Source organism: Saccoglossus kowalevskii, chromosome 2 (assembly GCF_978046115.1).
Source record: "Saccoglossus kowalevskii chromosome 2, keSacKowa6.1, whole genome shotgun sequence".
NCBI lineage: Eukaryota > Metazoa > Hemichordata > Enteropneusta > Harrimaniidae > Saccoglossus > Saccoglossus kowalevskii.
In genome coordinates, this window is record NC_140642.1 from 36,264,224 (window position 1) to 36,285,574 (window position 21,351).

The following is a 21,351-nucleotide window of genomic DNA, read 5'->3' on the forward strand; positions in this document are numbered from 1 at the left end:
AATGTGCATGATCAGTGTAATGCGAGTTATTAATTACAGTATATATGTATGTTTGTATGTATGTATCAAGCAGATGAAAACAGTCGTTGAAAAGCAAGAAAACTTAGAGTGAATTGAAGGCAGGCCAGGTAGAATAATACTAAATTTAACTACACACCAATCACTCTCACTCTGAATGAGAACTCTTGGAGTTGAGCTGGTAAAGATTGAAGTAGTTTTGTTGTATTTTCCCCAAAAAGATCCCCTGGTAGTAGTGCTTTGACTGCATGCTCAGGCAGAAATGCAATGTGCTCTTCCAATGGGAGCTTACCAATTTCAACACGAGGTGGCTTGGGTGAATAATATGTCAAAATCAATACATCAACAATCAAGCAAGCCTTTTGTTTAATAACCTTCATTCATTCATTTATGAAGATTGGCAAGCAAAAAATGACAACAGTACACTTTCAAAACTCTCTTAACTTAGGATTTGGTGCTAGTTATGGAGTAGGTTTCTTGCTTTTCAAGACAGATGTAGTGGAAACAATGACTTTTGCCTACATTAGATCTGGGTGATCAGACAGATGGATACTTGTGTCCAGTTACATAGAGTAGCTTTTTGCACCAATTTTCAAGAATAAGATTAAACAAGATTAAACAAGTTAAGAGAAATTAAACAATTTACGCAGCTTGTTAGAGTCTGTGTTTTATTACCCAAAAGCAGTAAAAAGCACTTTGTGTATTATCCAACTAAAATTCTTAAAGCTGAGCAAGCTTGAGATGTGAATACATATGCTAACAAAAATAGGACTTTAAATGTTGCACAAAACAATGAATACAGAAGAAGACATTACCAAGATGTAACTAGGTAATTCCTAGGATAATTTGAATGCATCAAAGAATATGCAAACAAGTCAAAGTAAATATTTAATGCACATCATATCCAGAACAAAACTCATGTTTGTGCTTTCCACTAGAAGTGTGTTTTGGATTGTTGGAAAATCTATGTTAAACACAAATCTCACACATAGGTAACACATGGGTATTTCTCATTCTCAGAAAAGATTCTGAGCTGAAGATTAATCAACAGAAAAAAAACACATGCAACTGTACACGAATCTAGTGAAGTCATGACATTTATTACATAACATTTATAGCCAGTAATAGTACAAGCTCATATTGATAAGTTTACTTTGTATCAGTTTGTTGCATGAAATAATTAAAATGATAATATATGAAGGATGAACAAACACTGAAACAATCAATTATATGTACCGGGTAGTATTCATCACAGAACTTTAGACATTATGCTAGCATTGAAGCTAGATTCTTGGAAAAATTGTAAAAACATTAATCACAGTGAAAATTAGGTCAAATACAGCATCATCCAAACATTATATATTTCGTTGTATTCTCACAAAACAAGGCAGTGTCTGTATTAGTGTATTCACAGTGCAGTAACAACCACTACCATTTTCCTCTCTTTGACCAATCCTTTGGCTGCCAGTGTAAACTTTTCGGATCAATTCGAATTTTTCTCTTTGACATGACACGTTCGTGACTATCCACAATTTCCTTGCATAGTGTTACTATATATTGTCCTTTATAGTAGTTTATAAGATTTAAATGTTGTAACGTTGATATCACGTCTTCTTTTCGAACACTAGTCATCTCACATATCTCACTGTAATGACAAGAGTGTTAAGACATATATTTGAATTATCAAAAATAGATGGTGATACAATTATAATAGGATTTTAATTACATGAAGAACAGGAAACTTGCACACATTTTGGATTGGCAGTTTGGGATGCACTGCCCATTAAGTATGTTATAATGAGCCAAGAACATAACGTAACTATTACAACCTTATCCATTTTAGAACCTAGATTAAATAACAAATGTATGGATGGTTAACAAACTAACAATGAATTTTTTTCAAGATCTCTTAACAGAAACAAATCATAATGGTTTTGTTAGAACAATTCTTACAATTGTGGGCACACATTGGGTATTGTTGATTCATGTGCAGTCATATTTTTAGCGTTCATGCGTTGTCCTTAAGTTATCGTCTGATAATTGGATAGCTTATGGTACTGATCAACCAATGAGAATGACCCTTGCAGCACACTGTTTATATTATTCAATATTTTTATTCTTGTAGCAGACAACAAGCTACAACAATTATGCATACATTCTGTTATTTAAACAAAGATGTTCTGATCGCCAATTACAGAACCGCAGGCCTGTATCCTATACAGTTGAAAAGGTACTTAACAAATAACTGAACACATTATTTTTCAATATTTTTGGAAATGAACCCTACTCACTTAATAGTCATCTGTGGTCTCTCTCCATTTTCATCCTTCAGGTCTACTAAGATCTCAAGAATTGCCTGCGACCAATAACTTCTATATGACAGCAACCCTAAATCAGACAGTGGTTTCTCTGGAGAGCCTGTTTTACCTTCAAACTTTGACAATAAATAACCTAGAAAATCAAGAAGGGTGAATGTTGGCTTTATATGATTGACACATGTAAAATGAATTGTTTGTTTACACAAAACTTAACACTTTGTAAGCATGGATGTCTCTTACACTTGGATAACAAAATAAAATAACCAATCAGGTTCATACCTTTTACGTAATGCCAATCAATCCTGAGAGTGGTTGTGATGAACTTATTATGTGTTATTATACATCTGTCACGGTAATGCCATAAGTTACAGCATGTCACACGTTTGCGGTATTTTACAGGGTATATTCATCTTACCATATTAGGGAATGCGAATTCCAAATATGGAATGATTGCGAGCGTAAGCGTCCTCTAATAACAAACATGGCTGCCACCAGGGTTTGACCAGATTTCTGCATTCCCTTGTAATAAGGTTATTACAAGGATACCGTATGCACTCAGACTTAGGCGAGGGTTCTCCGAACCTGCCTATTCACATAGTTCATACCCACCATAGACTCTGGTCAGTCAAAATGACTATTTTGAACTGTAGGCATTAATCAGTGATTCTGCCGGTGACGGAGAGATAGAATCTAGGTCAGGGGAAACTCCATGACCCCAAGAATCTTTTTTCCTTACTTCACGAACCAAGTGACCGAGCCCAAATGTCAACGCCATAGACGGCTGTACAATCACTCTGGTTCCTTTCTCCGCATCGAGGACTTAGACCAACACTACGGAAAGAGTGGGGTGGTTGGTGGGGACCCGGAGTCTATGGTGGGTATGAACTATGTGAATAGGTGGTTTCGGAGAACCCTCGCCTAAATTCACTACGTTCAATTACCCACCATAGACTCCGGTCAGTCAAAATGACTATTTTGAACTGTAGGCAGAGTCAGACGCCGTTAGGTGGCGGGTTTTCCGAGCAAAGATGAAAGTCTCTTCCCAGTCTGGGATGAAATACAATAATCACTCAACACCCTGGTTAAGGCCCAAAAAGGGTTGTGTCTTACCTTGCCTGTGCTGTCCCGGAGCAAGAAGCCAAAATGCTGCTACGGTGACAGGATTCGGTGTGCCCAAGAAAGCTAGACCCCAACCCAATTCTGGGGGGTAGTAAGCTTTCGAATACCGAAACAGTTCTGCATGGGGGCATAGGCCGTAAAGCAGGACCTGGAAGCTTCCAGGGGAGTGCTGACGGTAGAGAAATCTGTCCGCATGAAATGCAAAGACTAACTTATTGCCTATGCGCAGGGACTCTTGCGGTCGTTCGGGCTGGGTCAGCAAACCAAGACTGACCCGCTCGGACGGGACCCAACCTAGAGAGACCCTTTTCAATGGATTCGGTGTCTCTTAGGTGGTAGTTGATAAAAACGTTCTGCGTTCTCCAGAAGCCTGCCCTCCATGTGTGCTCGAGGGGGGGGGGGGCTGACGCTAGCACTGCCGAGTTAGCAATCGCACATACCTCATGCGCTCGTACTTGGTGTCTCTGCAAGCTCTGTGTCGAGGAAGTCAAAGTATTATAGACCTCTAATACAATCGCAGTAGACCACCTGGTTATGGAAGTTGGGGAGGCCGGCCTATCCTGCCTGCATGGGCCATAACACAAAGATATGTGCCTGGCACCCCATCCCAAATCCTTGGTACAGTTTGGTGGTGACTCCGTGCCCGGACCGGGCAGAGAAGCAATTCGTCCTGACCCTCCAAGCAGACAAAATTTGACAGCCGGGGATGACGACCGGGTGAGGATCGTGTCCTGGGATTTGGTTCTAGGCGAGAAACCCGATTTGTGTCTTTAGCACAACTTGATTGTCCATAATGGCGGTACATCATTCGAGAAGGACAATGCCTCCAGCTCTGGCCGACGCTCTGGCGAGGGCCAGTAGGAAGATTATTTTCCACATCAAAAATTTGAGTGGTGCTGATCGGAGAGGCTCAAAGGGCGGTCTGCTTAGAGCGGACAACACAGCCGACAAGTCCCAGTTGGGCGGTTCCCTTGTATGGGGTCTCAGCGTCTGGAAAGCAGTAAATAGCCTCCTAATAATAGGACAATCGGCTAGTCTTGTTCCCATATGTTTGAATGGTGGGGGACAAGGCCGACCTGTAGCCAACGATCGCTGCGTAGGACAAACCCACTTCGTCAAACAGGTGGACGAAGGAGCCTGCTACCTAGTCAATAGAGGGATGGTATCGATCAATCTCCCTTCCGCTACACTAACAAGTGTATGCTGGAGTCAGCAGGAGTGTTACATACATTGGGAGCTTGGTGTTCTGGGGTGAGGCAAACCGGTCTAACCTTGGACCGTCCACAGCCGAAACAGCCTGGAGGCTACCCACTGGGGTATAAGCCAATACGTGTTCTGAAGACGGAGCCACCCTGAAAGGGCGTCGCCAGACTGTTCCTCACCCCTGGAAGGTGGTGTGCGGTTAGCTCCACATTGTATTCCAGGCACCAAAGGAGGATTTTGCTCCACTAAGACTGACAATGATGGGAAATGCGTCCCCCTCCTTCTTGAAGGAGACCACCGCTGCGGTGTCTGTGCGGAGCAGGACTCTGTGGTCTTGAACTACGGGTAGAAAGCGTGGTAGTGCTTAGTACACTGCTCTCAGTTCGAGCCGGTTGATATGGTAGTCCTGAAACTAATGCGGGAGCCATATCCTTGGGCTTGTTCGTCCAATAGATGCGCTCCCCAACCCTGGGGGGAGGCATCTGTTACCAGAGTCATTCCTGCGGCGAGCGGGTCCAAGGGGGCCCCTCTGCCTGAGGTTGGCCAGTGACGACCACCAGGGCAGGGCTTCCTTCACTTGGTCCGAGATCGAAACCCGTCTATCTAGTTCCCATAAGAGAGCTCGGCGTTATAACAAGCATTATACCGGGCGGCTGCGTAGTGCGGCCTGGGAAACGACCCTTCGAACCGAGGTCATCATTCCGATGATCCGCATTAGTTCACGGAGGGACACCGAGGTAACGCTGACTAGGCATTCGGCTAGGCTGCTTAGCGCTAAGCAATACGCTTGAAGTAGCTAAGCCAAGCTTACCTCTGTGTCAAAACTCCATGCCCAGGGACACCAACTGCGTGATGGATCGAGGTGGGACATTACTAACGAGCCCAACTGGTGAAGTTAATCCTGTGTTAGCCTGACGCGTTTGGCTATTAACCCCTTGTCCGGGTTGTTGGTAACCAGTAGTCTGAGTACGGATTGAGGTGTACCGACATCTGGTGAAGCAGCAGCACTACCTGTTTCATCACTCTGGTGAACACGTAGGGCGCTGTGCCTAACCCGAACCGGGGGGCACCCGAAATTCGACTACTTGGCCCAGCTGGACGATTCGAAGAAGATGGCAACTCGCTGGGTGCATTGGTATGTGCAGGTAGGCCCCGCTTAAGTCTAGTGGGGCTAGCCAGTCGAAACGGTGGATGGAGAGAAGAACCCTGAATGGTGTCTCCATGTGGAATTGATCGAGGAGCACGTACCGATTCAGTCTGCCTAGGTCCAGAACTGGACGCCCGCCACTTGTAGATTTGGTATTACGAACACATTTGGGTAGAAGCCTGGACTTAGTTCCGGCTGATGTACCCTGTGTATGGCGCCTTTTCCCAGCAAACTGCTACTTCGTGTCTGATTGCTTCCGCCTTGCGTGAGTCCCCTGGCAGTGCTCAACAGGGGAGACACTGACGGGGGAAATGGAGATTTCAGCGGTATCCCGTAACAGAATGTCACCACCTGGAAAGGTCCAGGGATCCGTCACCCGCTGTCTCCAAACCGAACTACACCGGCACAATCTGTGTACGACAGGGATATGTGGCCATGGATTCGGCAGTTGCGAGGGGGGTGCTAGACTTGATCTCCATACGATGCGGAGAAAAAGAAGAGTGTCTGTACAGCCGTCTATGGCGTTGTCATATGGGCTCAGTCACGTGGTTCGTGACGTAAGGGAAAAAGAATCTTGGGGTCATGGGGCTTCCACTGACCTAGATTCTATCTCTCCGTCACCGGCAGAATCGCTGATTAGTGCCTACAGTTCAAAATAGTCATTTTGACTGACCGGAATCTATGGTGGGTAATTGTACGTAGTGAATAGTACGCCATCAGTTGGTTGACACTTCCACTGTACTGTCTTTGTGCATACATTTTGGTATCTTCGTAATAACCACAAATTATACAACATTCCTACATATGCATTTGGGTGATGATTCTTGGCAGAACACAGGTGACATAAAATTGACCCATTATACATGCAAGAACATTTATACATGTTAAACATCTCAAGAAAACTGCATACAATCAATATTACTTTATGCTCTCCCAATTACAGCAAAGAAGACAACTTACTAAATTCAATAAGTAATTTTCCATATCCTTTTCTTTGATATGGTGGTAATGTTAGAATACAAGCAACATTGTAATCTTCAGTAGATTCTTTCTCCTGCAAAAATAATAAAGAATAAACCTGGAGATTTATAAACTACATGATGCAACCATAATACATAATGTTTCTGATATTCTTCTTCATTAAAACGCTCTGGCCTTCCTGACCCTTTTGTTCTCTTGGGGGAAGGGGGTATTATCCATACAATTACATCTTTGTTGATCCTTGTACAGTACAATATCAGGATATTGTACTGGCACCAGTGCAATATATCAATATATTGATAATCACCCAATGCAATAACAAGATATTGTACCTGTACCAGTACAATATCCACATATTGTACCAGCACTAGTGCAATATTCCCATTATTATGATATTGTATCACCATTATCTAGATATTGCCCACTCTTTAGCTGGCAATAAAATATGGTTTTGTCACCGATTTCGTGGTGGCCATATAAATTCTTACCTTAGAGAAATATCCAACAATATGATAGCCTCTTGAATCAAATTCAGTCATAACATAGAAGAGAAATGGATCTGTATCATAGTATAGGGTCTTGTGGTCTAAAAATAGCTTGGCCAACAAACACAAATTTTGCGAATAAACCTATGAATGAATATAATGATTTGAAAATAAATTAGTTATAAAATATTATAAAAAAAATAATCCCGTAGTTGTCCGGGTAAGTGCCCATGCCCAGGCAAACAGCCACCTTAATTTTGATACAATAAAGAAATTGAGGTCATGTCCGGGTATACGCCCATGGGGTCTTTTTCTACACTAAAATTTTAAAAAATCTTATTTTTGTTCGTTGTATTAACAGTTGACTTCTATGCAGCCTGTTGTGATTCTGATAAAAAAGCCTTGAAAAATAAATGTCAATTGCGTAAAACGGGGGGTGAATGCGAAATAAGCAGATGCAGATGCTTAAAGGTCAAAGATGATAGAGCAGAGTCGTTTGTTTGCGACCCCATTTTTCTTGCCTCTTCATTGTGATTAGACATGCCAAGCTGACAGACAGCGAAATCCATGGATTAAAAGTACTAAGTCCAAATTGTTGACATCAACAAACTTCAGGATGAAGCTGTAGGGACTTTGAGGGTTTTGACTTTGACGACGATGGTAATTAATGAAAGTGCAAATCTGAGAAATTTATTCAAACAACTATGAACTTTCGTAATTTTTACTGTGTAAATTCATGAATTATTATTGGTTGAGTATGACAGTTGGTCCAGTATTTGTCAAAACTGGAAATAAATTTACGCAGTTCAACCCCCTGACATTTTAGTTCACGCGCATTGATCATGTTTGCGGTGGGGAAATCCTTATTCAAATAATTCCTCATTGTCGCTTTTAATTATTTCTGGTTTACTTGTCACATTATAAGCAATAAATTATTTTTGTTTTACTTCTAATTGTGCATATTGTTCATTTATTTCCATTGCATGTTTTCATTTGCCATTCTATCCTTGCCGCAGTTCGATCTGCGTGTTGTCAATTTTCGCGAATTTTTGTTTTTTTCAATACACCCACTCCTATTTTTTGGCAATTTTCCATGTGCAGGACCCTGGGTGTTTACCCAGACAACTACAGGTCCGAGATAATAATTAGAAAATTTGGATTTCCTCCCCCAGTATGAAGGCAAATATTTTTTATTATATGTACACTATATAATACAAAAAGTTTTCAATCAGTATCACAGTTGTTGACCAACATGGCTTTAGAAGTATCTTTATTCAAGTTGTATGGATATTAGATAAAAAAAGATTATTTTATGCTATGCATTTGTATTTGTCACAATGAATTTTCTTACCTTGTTTTTCCTTCCATCTATCTCAAAAAAGGATATGGTAGCCTTTCTGTAGATTTCATTACCAGGTGGATGTCTAAAAATACACTTGGCCTAAAAATGTATGTACACAAAGTAAATATTAGTCAAGTACAAAATCTACTAAATATTATGTTACTCATGTTAGGTTACATATAAATTTATTTTACTACAGTGTTGTGGACCATTTTTATACAACAAAAAGTTCACAAAAACAAAGGAATGATCAAGTCTATAGTATGGCTAATGAACAGAAAGGTTCATATAAAAATTTCCCCTATAATTAAGTCATAGCCTTCAGTGAGCCAAAGAGTATTGATGAATTAGACATATTTTTTGGCTAAAAACTAACAATGATATACTGGTAACACAGTGAGACATACCACTACTCGGGTACAATTCATTGATCATTGGAATGAAGAAATTAAATGAGATTAATAATGAAAATAAACTTAGAAATCACAGAAAATTCAAATTCTGCCTAAACTAGGAACCGACTTAAGGGGTTAGCATACGTTCGATGGTTCCATTTTTTTGGCCTCAATTTACAGATTGAAACATACATTTTACCCATACATTTTATATACCATAATAAAGATCTTGTTTCAAACTTTGGAAATATGACAATTTTTTTAAATTATGCAAATACCAAGTCACGTGATCACAAGAATACGCGAAAATGGAGTAAAACGTTTAATGACGCAATTAATAATTAATTTACAGCACAACTGAATATATTTTTTTATGTAAATATTATAGAGAAGTGCTTCATGTACAATGTTCTTCGTTTTTTTGCAACTATAATTTGTTTTTATGTAGCCTTATTTCAAATGTTTGGACGTTAATACATGAGTAAAAACAACATGTCTCTATATAAAAATAAACAAAAAACGAAGGCAGACAAAAAAAATCCAGGAACATTCCTCCAGTACTCTATATAGCGGTAAAGTTGACCAAAAATGATGACGATCTGACCTTTCGTTTGTTAGAAATTGCGTACTGAATCTGTAGAACTACGTAGAAATCAATTTCAAGATAAACGCAAAAAACGTCCAAGGTCAATGAATCTCAAACTAGGCCTAAAAATTTTGAAAAATATGAAGTTATGATTATTGAAACATATCTGCCTAGCGACCAACTAATAAATAATGCCTTCTAATGTCGGGGCTAAATGTTATACGCGTTAAAGACAGGATGAAATATGTTTCGAAATCTCAGAACGGCCCTACCGTGTGTCAACCGACAATGTGATGACTTCCCGCGAAAGTGACGTAGTGATTTGCATATTACTAATATGGTGTGGAGGCGGAGTTATTCCAAATAAAGAAAATGGTTTAAGCCGTGTGCACAAGATATCTTCAAGTTTGTTTTGATTACTGTTCACTGTAAAACTGATAGTGAGGTACGTCGTCGCAAGCGTGCGAACACTGTTTCTTTTTCAATAACCGTGGTGCTAACAAGAGCGATGACTTTGCCTTTTTCCGCTCGCTTTTGTGACCGATTGTTGAATTCCACTGGACAATTTCCGCTTTATTTTCGATGGTGAAAACCCCGAAATATCACCGCCCGCTCGCTTTTGTGACCGCTTGTTGAATTCCACTGGAATCTTTATTTTCGATGGTGAAAACCCCGAAATATCACCGCCCGCTCTCTCGCAGAAAATTTCCGAGGTTCACATTGTCTTATAATTGTCTTACTGGTTTTTATAAATGTTGAACAGCCGACAAAAGATCAAATACTTTTCGTTTTAACTATCTATAATTATATGCACGCAATCTGACCCTTTGACTTTGATTTGGCTTGGATTGAATATTTTATTTTCAACAATATTCTGACGTGAAATACAAAATTTATTTCAACACAAGTATGACATGTTTGTCTGGGTTTTCTTTCCCGATTGTTGAGTCTTTGCAATGTGTTTACGGTTTGTATAATTATTGTTGCTTTCCTCAAGGCGAAGACAAGCTGAAGGACAATGAAGCTAAATGCCAGTTCCATGCATGAGCTGAGTGAAAGAAAATATTTATTATAAGCCTAAAATAAAACCTAATATTACACCTCTTTGTGCATTTGTTAATTGTACATGTTTGTCATGGCAGTATATCTAGAAAAATCTCCTCTTTCGTTGATAATTTCCATTGTTTGGAATGTCTGTTGACCGTGCCCCAATAATTTGTTCCGGAAATCGATTCCCGTTGGTTTCTCCATACTGAGTTGAAGACGGGCATCGGTCCCGACGTCCGGCATTCATTACAATCAGCCGAGACAAAACATTGACCGTAATTCATGGGGATCATGTTCCGTAATTTGTGGGCTGAAAACCCAAATAATTAAACAAGTATTATTATTATTATATATTTCATTTTACATTGCGAAACTACAACAGAGCTTGGTTGTTCGCGGTGAAACAGTCGCCTTGAAGTCGATACAACTTCAACTAGCCATTTATTACCTTGAAATAAAAAAAAAAAATAAAAATTCCAAGAGCATCGGGGAAATATATTAATAACCATTTTTAGCAATCGCTAGATTTATTTTATCCGAACACATGGAATGCACAAGATTTTCGACATTTATTGGCAACTTCCGCTCTGAAAATGATTGAAAAATGTGGGTGTGGTTCTTTCGCAAAATCCTGTTGACAATACGGACAAATATGGTTCTGTGACCCAGGTCGTGCTCCAAACAGGTGACTTTCAGCAAATCAATGATGTTGTAACAAAGCATATTTGACGCTAATTAAAGGGTCGTCGTACCGTCCAATCTCCGGCTTCGATTCACATATTTTTTTTTGTTCTGTGACAGGCTTCAAAATTATTCACTGAAAAACATCGGTATATTTTGACTAACGGAGGGGATTTGACCTCAGTTCAGAAAGAAGAAAAACTAAGCTGAGTCCACGGCGAATCAGTTTTCTTTGTTAGTTGTGAAATAAGGTAACCCAGAGTAGGGTCGATGATTTTCAGCCCTGAAGGACTTCCGCGTGAATCCTGATTTTCAAATTGTTCATCATCTGGCCACCAAATATTTATGGCTCTGACTAAATTTGACACGTTTTTTTTTCTGAATTATTCATTTATGTCAAGCTCTGTTCTATTTTTCCAGAGCATGTCACGGTGGCCGTTTTAGTCAAAATATTTTTTTGTGGGAACACTTTTACGGTACGTATAGATCGAGCTCATTCACTGATCGTGACTTAATTTTGAAAATTGAATGTCAAATTATACCAGATCGCCCACCTGTGGACCAACGTGGTTTTGGTATCGTTATTTTTGGAATGAATCATTAACATTTTCCTCGTTTCTCTGCTCTGTCGAAAGAAGTTACCTATGCTCTTTTCACGTAACTGTCTGATTAAAATAAAATATTACATTTACTGATTTAGAACAAGCACCCAAAACACGTAACAAGAGGTCCCAGTTAAGTTGCTTTGACGATTGGTTGTCATGCGACTATTAGATTTGAAAAAGTACCATTTCGACTACTCATGTGTGATCAGTGTTTTGGCTAGCAGTCAATGTTTTCAATAAGCGAGCGAGCGAAAAAAAGAGCGATTAAAATACTGTCGATTTCCGGTCTGACAAGACCGTTCGGTTGGAAATCAAGCAATAAGCTGTGGGTGTAAAAGCGGAAAGCTGGGCGAAATGAGTACCGTAATTACGTAAACTTTGTAGTATTGATATGCAAATCAGATCTTTCATCAAGTGTCAATTAGGATTACTTTCATGGGAGTGTTGTGCTTGTGTTGGTGGTGTTTATAAACAATCACACGTGGCAATGTTTTGAAATAGAAAAAACGTCGAAATAAGCGTTATAAAATGGAGTTTTTGTTTAGAATAAAAGCACAGTCAAAGATACTGTCATAACCATCAATAATTTAAAATAAAAAAAAAATATTGAAAAAAAACACATTAAACATATGCTAACCCCTTAAGGTAGAGATGTAGGTTAGGAGACATTATTTTTAATTGGCTCTAATTACTGTAATTACATGAGTAAAATATATCTTTTACCCATCAAGTTATATATCATTCGAAAGAGTTTTACTTAAACTTTCGAGTTCTATGGTTTAAAATAATGTACTATGATACCATATTAGGTGGTGTGGGTTTGGGGTTAAAATCATGCATTTTAGAGTGCACTTAAAACTATTTAACTTTTGAATGCATACCCTGATTTTGATTTAAAAACACTTAATAAAAAAATTTTAAAATTTATGTTTACCAGGAACAAAATGGCTTATTTATTAGTATTTCCATTGAAAAGTTTTTACACAGTGCTCTTTGAATACTTTGCCGGTGAAACAAATTCAAAATGAAGTCATTGGAAGGGGAACTATTGAAAATTGAGGCAGGTTTTATTCAACTATAGACGAGACAGGTGGATGAAAATTAAACTAACCCTGCCCTCTGGAAATACCTCATTCATAGAGTACCTTAATACAGAGGTCGCTGAGCACAACCATACAACGTACTTTGCGACATCTCTATCGGTGCATGCTAGCTGACAAGGTTTCCGTTTAAGGTAACCATGATGGCATTGCAGAGTGTATGGTTTTTCCGCTTTCTGTTTCCTGTTTAAAAACAGCATCTCATTGCTGATTTTTTTGGTAATTTCAAGAGTATTTTTTTTATTTTTAGTTATCCAAGCATTTTACGTTTGTCTATTTTGACACTGAAAAGTTAGTTATCGATGACAGCAACAAAAGTGTTGTTTGTACATTGCATCGCAATTCTATCAGCACGGTGATTGTTACAGCGACCCGAAAAATGTTTACTTCAGTGTTAAAATGCCTTCGGAGTAAAAATGTGTGGAAACATGTTTTAGTTTCGCTCACAATGTGAAAAAGCTTGAAATCTATGCACCAAGAAAACAAAAAAAATTCTGGCCTTGTTTTGGGCGAAAATTAAATCGCCCTATCGGGGCTTTCTCCTACATGAAAATAAATCAAATTGTTTAAGGGGGAATAAGTTTACTTATCATTTACAACTGTATGTTTTGTTTCATTCCACTTGCATGCTGGAAGCGTCCATGTCTTGTCTGTTTTTTTTGTAGTTTGCTAGTTGATCACTCTTGAGGTATGTAAACAGAGAGCCAGGACAGAAAGTTGCACACCACTGCCTCATAACTGAGGCCAGGAATCATTTGCACATAACATCAACAGTGACTTGTCAATCAAAGAGCAACACAAACAAACTTTCGGGACTTTTAATCACATACACATGATCGGTTCACTGTATTTTAAAATCGTTTTTTGAGTATGTTACAACATTGACAATGCTCCGAAATTTTAACACTATCTAGCCAAGACTGTCTGGGTAAGAACAAGCAAATAAAAAAAAATTCACTCTGAGTGCCCACGGACCTACATCTCTACCTTAATTTCAATGAAAAAAGTTGAACTCGACTAAGTAACCATGATTTAAAGATCGAATCAGGACGGCACTCAAGACCAAAAATATGAGTAGAAAAAAGAATTTGAGTGTATTGCACTGACAAAGAAATCAAAGATGGGTACCAATATATCACGTAATGCCCTTCTTACAAAAAAAAATCACTAAAATCACTATATGAAGTTTGCATGAGGCTTGGTTATATGAATATAGACAAACTCTGTACATGTGTATGGTCGTAAAGAGCACTTACAAGAACAGCAGCTTACCCTGTGTCTTTCTAAGCATTTAACACTCTTCATATACTTCAGACAAAATTCACATAAATAGATCACACTGCATTTCGTTAATTCCACAGGGTATGGTGAAAAATACCACGGTCTTATACGATGTCGTCCTAATTCAATCATTTCAATATTTTTCATTCGTGTCACAACATCATCATGGGTTTTATCAACTAGACTTCCAGTTTGCCTGGGTCCTTTGGGAGGTACATTATTAGCAGCAACAAGTGACTGTGGTGGTAGACTATCTTGAGAATCCTACAACGAATTTAGACATTTAATATCAAACACACAAACTACACTTTATATATAGTCCCATCAAAGATAAATCTGCACAATCCATAATATAAGACTTAATTATTCAGTGGGTTTTGATTTCTCTAACTGAATGCAGATACAAAAAATAAGCATATAAGACAACATTTTTAACTCAGTAAAAATTCCCAAAATCTGTGACAATCAAACCAAATAAATATTACTTATTTCATAGCATAAGAATGCTTAAATACTACCGGATTCTGCCATAAATTCACCCTGTTTATCTTTTGAAAACAACTACCGGTAATTTTTTTTATTTAAAAACTAAATCACGCTGCTTTCCCATCAAAATCCAAGACAAAAGATTGTACAACAGCATTTGCAAATCTCTTCAGTTCTGCGTTTTCAATAACATTAATATATTTAAATGAGCTATGGTAATTTGAACATGTTGGCATTATCCATCATTTTGATTGGTTTATTAGCGATTTGACCTGTCAGGTCAAAGAACACTGTCCAAGGTCAAAACATGGCGGATATTCATTTCTACAGCATCAAGCGTTTAAAATGCGACCGGAATCATTTGCTTACCAGTGTTCTCCCCAGAAAAATGTATCAGAGTGGCGGCTAATTTGCATATAATTTACATATCATTAGCATTTGTCTGAAGATAAAGAAAACAATAATGACAGGCTTGCATGGATGAAAATGTGTCTTTATTTTTTAACAAATTTATGTAGAAGATTAAATGAATCTGCTGCTGTGTGATTTCTATGTAATGTTGATTCTTCGGACTTTCATGGAAGCCCAGTGATCTGCAGCTTTTGAGAACGCCGTGATTTTCTTTGCTTCCCACTTCTATTAAATGACATGGCCTTCTTGTGCATCTCCGAGTGTGCGTGTTTATTGATAGCATATTTCGTAATATTTATACATGGCATAGAATTCCATACCAAAGAACTATTTCTGGATGTTTTTAAGTTGAATTTTCCACATATGTGACACAGCATTCCTAAAAGATAAGAAATAGGAGCGAATCAATACTTGTATTTAAAAAATATCGTCACGATCAACACGAAAATAAACAAATTGCCGCCATTTTGAAAAGTCGCTAAACTTAAAAATTGCCACGATAAACTTTACCCAACTATTTCAAAACACAATACTAGTATTAGTTACTTTGATAAATCGTAGCCAACAATTTTTGAACTTCCAGAAAGAAGGTCGTTTCCAAAAAAATTTTTCGACGATCGGCAAAAAATGAAGCCATACAAAAATTTACTAAACTAGGTCAAAACTCGCTTCCAAGTAAAACGCTACAAATAAATACTTTTTTTACCTTTGCCATCGGATGTTTCTCTCAGCCACGTATATTTTGTTGTCCATTGTGCATCAAATCTAGAGTTTATTTTTTTGCACTTTTCGTTGTAACATCATCTTGGACACGTTTAGTACCACTGCCGACAGGGGTACCGGTGACCGCGTTGCTGGTGGGTTTATCGCTCGCAACCAGGGGCCCAGCAGGGCGTTCTACGCGGAACCACAACGTAATATTTCTGCTGTTTGACATCGTTGCTTCTTCCAGCCAAATATGCTACTGAGAAAATACTCGCTATTACCCCAATTAAATAGGGCGAAAGTGTTTATTGTCGAAGTACGAAGCTGTATTAGTCCATTGTCTTTGCGTAAGCACTGACATGTTTCCATTCACACCTGATTTGGCTCACAGTACCGGACGCTGACTAACAGATTCGCACGTGTATTAACAAGCTAAAAGAAAGAGTAACAGGAAATGCCACAGAGTAGCGGGCAATCTCTCAGAGTAGCGGCATAAATAATGGAGTAGCGGCCCCGCTACGCTAAAACGCTTTGGGGAGAACACTGCTTACGATGAAATAAGTTGAAATTTATTTGCATTTCATAAATTATTCAACAAATTTAATTTTTGTACGTTATTATAACCTCTTTTAGGTAATAATCAACAATTGTGAAATGCAGCATGACCGGATTGCGCTACCAAGATCATTTGCTACTAAGCAATGCAGTTGTGTTCATTTTTATTTTACTTCTTTTAGAATATACTTTCGTTACTAATAAAATAAAAGTAATTGTATTTGGCCCACAAGGTTCATTAATGTGATTTTTTTGGGAGAAAGGTGCGCTGGGATACATCGTAATGAAATTTTAGGCCGTCTACTTTTTAATCCAGCGAGAAAAAAAATGTATAAAATTTAGATTAGCTTCTGCTATAGTTTCTTTCGTTTTGGGTCTTACAACTGCCGGCGTTGAAAGTCGGCGAAGCTGGATTTTTCAATGAAAATATAAGTCTCCAACAAATATTTGATGATCATTTTTTTTAAATTTTGAACCCCATGATGGGCGAATTTGTGGCAGAATTCGGTAGTATTTGATAATTTGAAAATTGCATATATGCATTTCTGTTATTAAAATAATACATACAACATAATGTACGCACAAGGACCCATTTTTAAAGTAAAATCCGCTAAATTAAATCTATCTGAACATGTAAAAATAACAATAAAACTCATTGTTTCCTTGCCAAATTCATTAAATTGAAACACAGTGAATATGCTCAAAACATTAAATGAAATTAAATATCAGTGAAAATAAATGGTTTTACAGTACAGACTTGTCTTCTTTGTGAGTGAAATTCAACCAAAATATCACCATCAAGACATTTTTGGACCATTTAACTTATCAGTAGATCCGTCTCACACAAACATGTAAAAATCATGACCCCATTATTAAAATCACAAAGATACAAGAACTGACACATTGGTCTGTATTACACATACCTCACTATCTATTGGTACTTTACGTTTTCTTCCTGCATTTGATTTGGTCTTCATCATGCCCATACCGCCCATACTGCCCATTCCACCCATACTGCTCATACCACCCATGCCACCACCCATGCCCCCATTCTGTAAGAAAATAAAGATACTACTGTATTTATCTGAATCACTGGATAATCTTTTGATGCTATAAAAACAAATACCAAAAAACTAACATGGTAGTAAAAATAATTGTTTTTTCAAGACCACAAATTACAAGACATGAATGTCACAGTCCCCGTTATTTGATTATAAAGTGGTACAAGGAACATCTGCCAACAGGTAATAATCTACTTTTGTACTGACAACTAAAAACTTCCACTGACCCATGTTCAGAATCTACTAAGTAAGTGCAACAAAACTATTTGTCATACATGTATACTTGCTCAAGAAACTGCATTTATAAATCGAGTGAACCTTGATGTACATGACTTCTTTGTTAATTAAGGTCTTAGTATATTACCAGGACCTGGGTCAAATCAAAGATCAAATAACTGCATTGTTTTAATTTGCATATTTTGGGAGGGTGTGGTCATTATTGCCAAAAGCACATCTACTAGTGCCAAGGTGGAGTTATACCAAATATGAATAAAATCGACATGGTGGTGGTAAGAGATAGCAGCAAATAACTGCATTGATCTAATTTGCATATTTTTGGGAGGGCGTGGTCATTACTGTCAGAAGCACATCTAATTGTGTCAAGGTGCAATCCTACCAAATATGAACGAAACCGGCTCAATGGTTGCTGAGATCAAAGGAAATAACTGGATTTAGCTAATTTGCATATTTTTTGGATAGTGTGTGGTCATATTAATAATAACCTAAAAGATGACTTCCGATGATAAGAAAGCTATTTTGAAATTAGGTTTTGAGGTTCTGCAAAGTTGGTACTGAGTGCTGAAAAGTATACACTACCGATCAAATACATTTGGTAAAACTTGTGAATCAGAAATCAGGAATTCATGAATCTGAATCTGAATTTAACAAAATCAATTATTTTGAGCATGCTCAGTTGCTGTCAGTGTAGTAGAGAGAGGTAATTTTGGATGAAAATCTTGAAAAGACCCACTTAGGATTTTCTTATCTGGAAAAAAAATTACGTGCATATGTAACACAGACTTGTTCATCAACCTGCCAAGTTTCATTGACATCTGCTGCAGAGTCTCTGAGAAAATGTGAGAGATAACTTGCACAACTTGAAAATGAGAAGGAAAGTAAAATTAGTACTTCCCTTTCAGGCTTCGCCTGAACAGGGACTAAATAGGACATAAATATGCACGTGTCATTCTGATGGATAGAAAGTATGCAAATCTGCCAAAAAATAATACTGTGACATTCATAATCATGTAGCGAGTAAAAAAATTGACGTTCACAAAATGGACTGTATTATAGCTATTCCAATGTTGTTGTTTTTTTCTCTATTGTTACAACTGTTAAGTGAAACTGTATTTGCTCTTTGGGCCAATGGCCTTTTGCTTTGCAATAAATAAACTATAAACTAAACTATAAACTACAAATTTTGTAATGTTTTGTAATGCACAGTGAAACTAGTTTCAAAGTTTCATTCTAAAATGAAATGGCTGAACATGAACATTCCATGTATGATAATACAAGATTATTACAAGAATACCACACAGTATGCACAATGCCTGTACAATTATCATATCAACTGTTTCTTTTTTTTGGTCATGAAACTTTGTCTTTTGATGGAAATAATGATTTTTTGACAACAAATGATGCATCATGCATCTTATCAAGTGTTTTGCGAAATTTGACCAAAATTCGTAAAAATTGATATATTATTTAAATGTCATGAAGTTTTTATGGTACACGTTGTATAAACCACATTACATCATCATTACCTGAAATGGAATCTCTTTTTCTGGCGTTGAAGCTCTTGAACTTATAGATTTGCCTTCTTTGACTGGGGTTTTATTATCTTTTTTGGGAAATTGTAGTTTTTCTAAATCTAATCTATCTGGCGTTACCCACTCATCAAGTCTTTTATTAACTGGAAGAATGCATAGGAAAACAAATTAGTTTATTATATATCAAATACACAAAACTATTATAACATTACAATCCCAAGAAAGAGAATTAAACATAACTCAAATATTATCAAAATGAATGAATGAATTATTTTTTGTAACATACACCAATATTACACTACAAATCTAACAGAAGTGACGCTAGTGACTGAATGCAAAAAAAAAAACTTACAGTCTATGTAGTGAACATAAAATCGTGGCGAACCATGTCCATCTTTTCGACTAAGAACTTCAGCAATAGCTGGAAACGAAAAAAATAGCATTATGAGTAAGCTGTGGGATTTTTGAGGTAAACATATCACACAAAGTATCTGCTCTGTTAGAAGCACATATAAACCAAAAATTGTTATTCTTTATACTGAATTATTAACATATTACTTATTTTCATTAAATAAACACCTCTGTAATTTACATAATCAAATGCACTACTAATAGAGCAATCATGGTAATGATGTTCAAACTTCTGATAGAATGTGACAGTGAATGAACAAGTCATTGAAAATGACACAGTCCCTATTAAATTTTTGAAAGATCTCTTTGTGCTCGTCATATTAAAGCAGAGGGGTCGTCGCGAGCGTGTCCTTGAAATTTGAGTTACAAGTGGCGTATTCAATAGATTATTTATTTACATCAAAACACAGGTTCAGTGTAGTAGTAATATGGCCAAAAATAAAAACAGCTGTTATTCGGCCATCTTTGATCTGATTATGATACACACTGATATGTATGATGTATGTGCCAAATACAAATGAAAATGGTACATAAATTGTGGAAATATAGTAGTAAGGCCAAAAAGTCAGATGGCTGTCAATCGGCCATCCTTGACCAGATTTTGAAACAAATTGTCATGGACAATCATCCAAACATGTATCAAGTACATGCAAGTGCCAAATTTGAATGTAAACTGACAGAGCACGTCCAAAATAACGCATAAAAAAAAAAAAAATGCTGTCCGAACGGGGACTAGCAATTGTGATACCACTTGACATAACTGTGAAATTGTAGGTTACACCAACATGTATACTCACCTTTGAAACTTTGTGAGCTTGACTCTGAAATATAAAATTAAATAATTTCTGTTTAATATGTATAAACAGTTTAAAAAGACAGAGTGAAAGAAAAAACTTTTGTAGAGTGGGAGGGTTCTCATGCTACATCTCTAATCAGAAATTAATAATTATTATTGTTGTTTTTTTGCTTTTGTCCCGTTTTGCACTGTCTTAACACTTAAAAACAGACAGCCAGTTAAGGGTCAAACATTTCAACGCATGGCGGGTGGCTAGAAAATCTGACCAATACATTTGTTTTTTCATTTTTTTCTCTGTACATTTTTATTATCCATTGAACATGTACCTGCATCAACACCTTGCGCCTTTTTTTTCGGTGTCTAGCTTGCCACCCCCCCCCCATGAATACAAGTGGATAACCCCTTAGTAGCCTGAATTTGATTACCCGTATTGAATATACCATTTTGGGGGAGGTTACCTTCGACACAGGAATGAACTAATCAAATGTTGGTAGAAATGTGGGAACGGTAGCCATGAACAAAACATGTGTGTGAATTCCAAACATACACACAATGAGGACAGCGAACAATGTCAACATAAATAATGAAACTTACGCTCGTCTGAGTTGGTCATCAAGACGGGGAGACGACAACCCTCTGACACCATGTCGAGCTGAAGGGTAAAATATAGAAGAGTGAATTATAAAACATCAAATACGGTATAATTCGTATATTAAAGGCGCCAAATAATTGTGCAAAATTGCTATTTTTTGAAGACTTACCACATCAACACCGTTTTCAGTCGCCATTTTGAATGTTATGTGTTTGTTGTTTCTTCTCTCCCATTTTACAATTTCGGGGTCAAAGGTT

At 37.5% G+C, this 21,351-nt stretch overlaps 1 protein-coding gene across 1 annotated transcript; it reads right to left on the reverse strand.

Moving 5' to 3' along the window:
* Nucleotides 1-1,097: 1,097 nt before the first annotated feature.
* On the reverse strand, nucleotides 1,098-21,338 carry LOC100374213 (histone acetyltransferase KAT5-like). The gene is made up of 12 exons (XM_002731203.3): nucleotides 21,264-21,338; nucleotides 21,097-21,154; nucleotides 20,504-20,527; nucleotides 19,648-19,716; nucleotides 19,290-19,438; nucleotides 17,389-17,517; nucleotides 14,300-14,572; nucleotides 8,623-8,712; nucleotides 7,275-7,415; nucleotides 6,766-6,859; nucleotides 2,310-2,469; nucleotides 1,098-1,663 (listed from the first exon to the last, which is right to left on the reverse strand). The coding sequence occupies exons 1-12, from the start codon at nucleotides 21,288-21,290 to the stop codon at nucleotides 1,447-1,449; spliced, it is 1,431 nt and encodes a 476-aa protein (XP_002731249.2). The 5' UTR covers nucleotides 21,291-21,338; the 3' UTR covers nucleotides 1,098-1,446.
* Between the last annotated feature and the right edge of the window lie 13 nt (nucleotides 21,339-21,351).

What these genes read in the sequence shown, in the direction of transcription:
- LOC100374213 (XM_002731203.3), bottom strand. Translation starts at nt 21,290, where the DNA reads ATGGCGACTGAAAACGGTGTTGATGTG. An exon ending in AATGCTTAGAAAGACACAGG is followed by an intron (nt 8,713 to 14,299) that starts GTAAGCTGCTGT and finishes ATACATTTTTAG; the next exon opens with GCCAAGTGTATTTTTAGACA. An exon ending in AGACCACAGATGACTATTAA is followed by an intron (nt 1,664 to 2,309) that starts GTGAGTAGGGTT and finishes TTGTCATTACAG; the next exon opens with TGAGATATGTGAGATGACTA.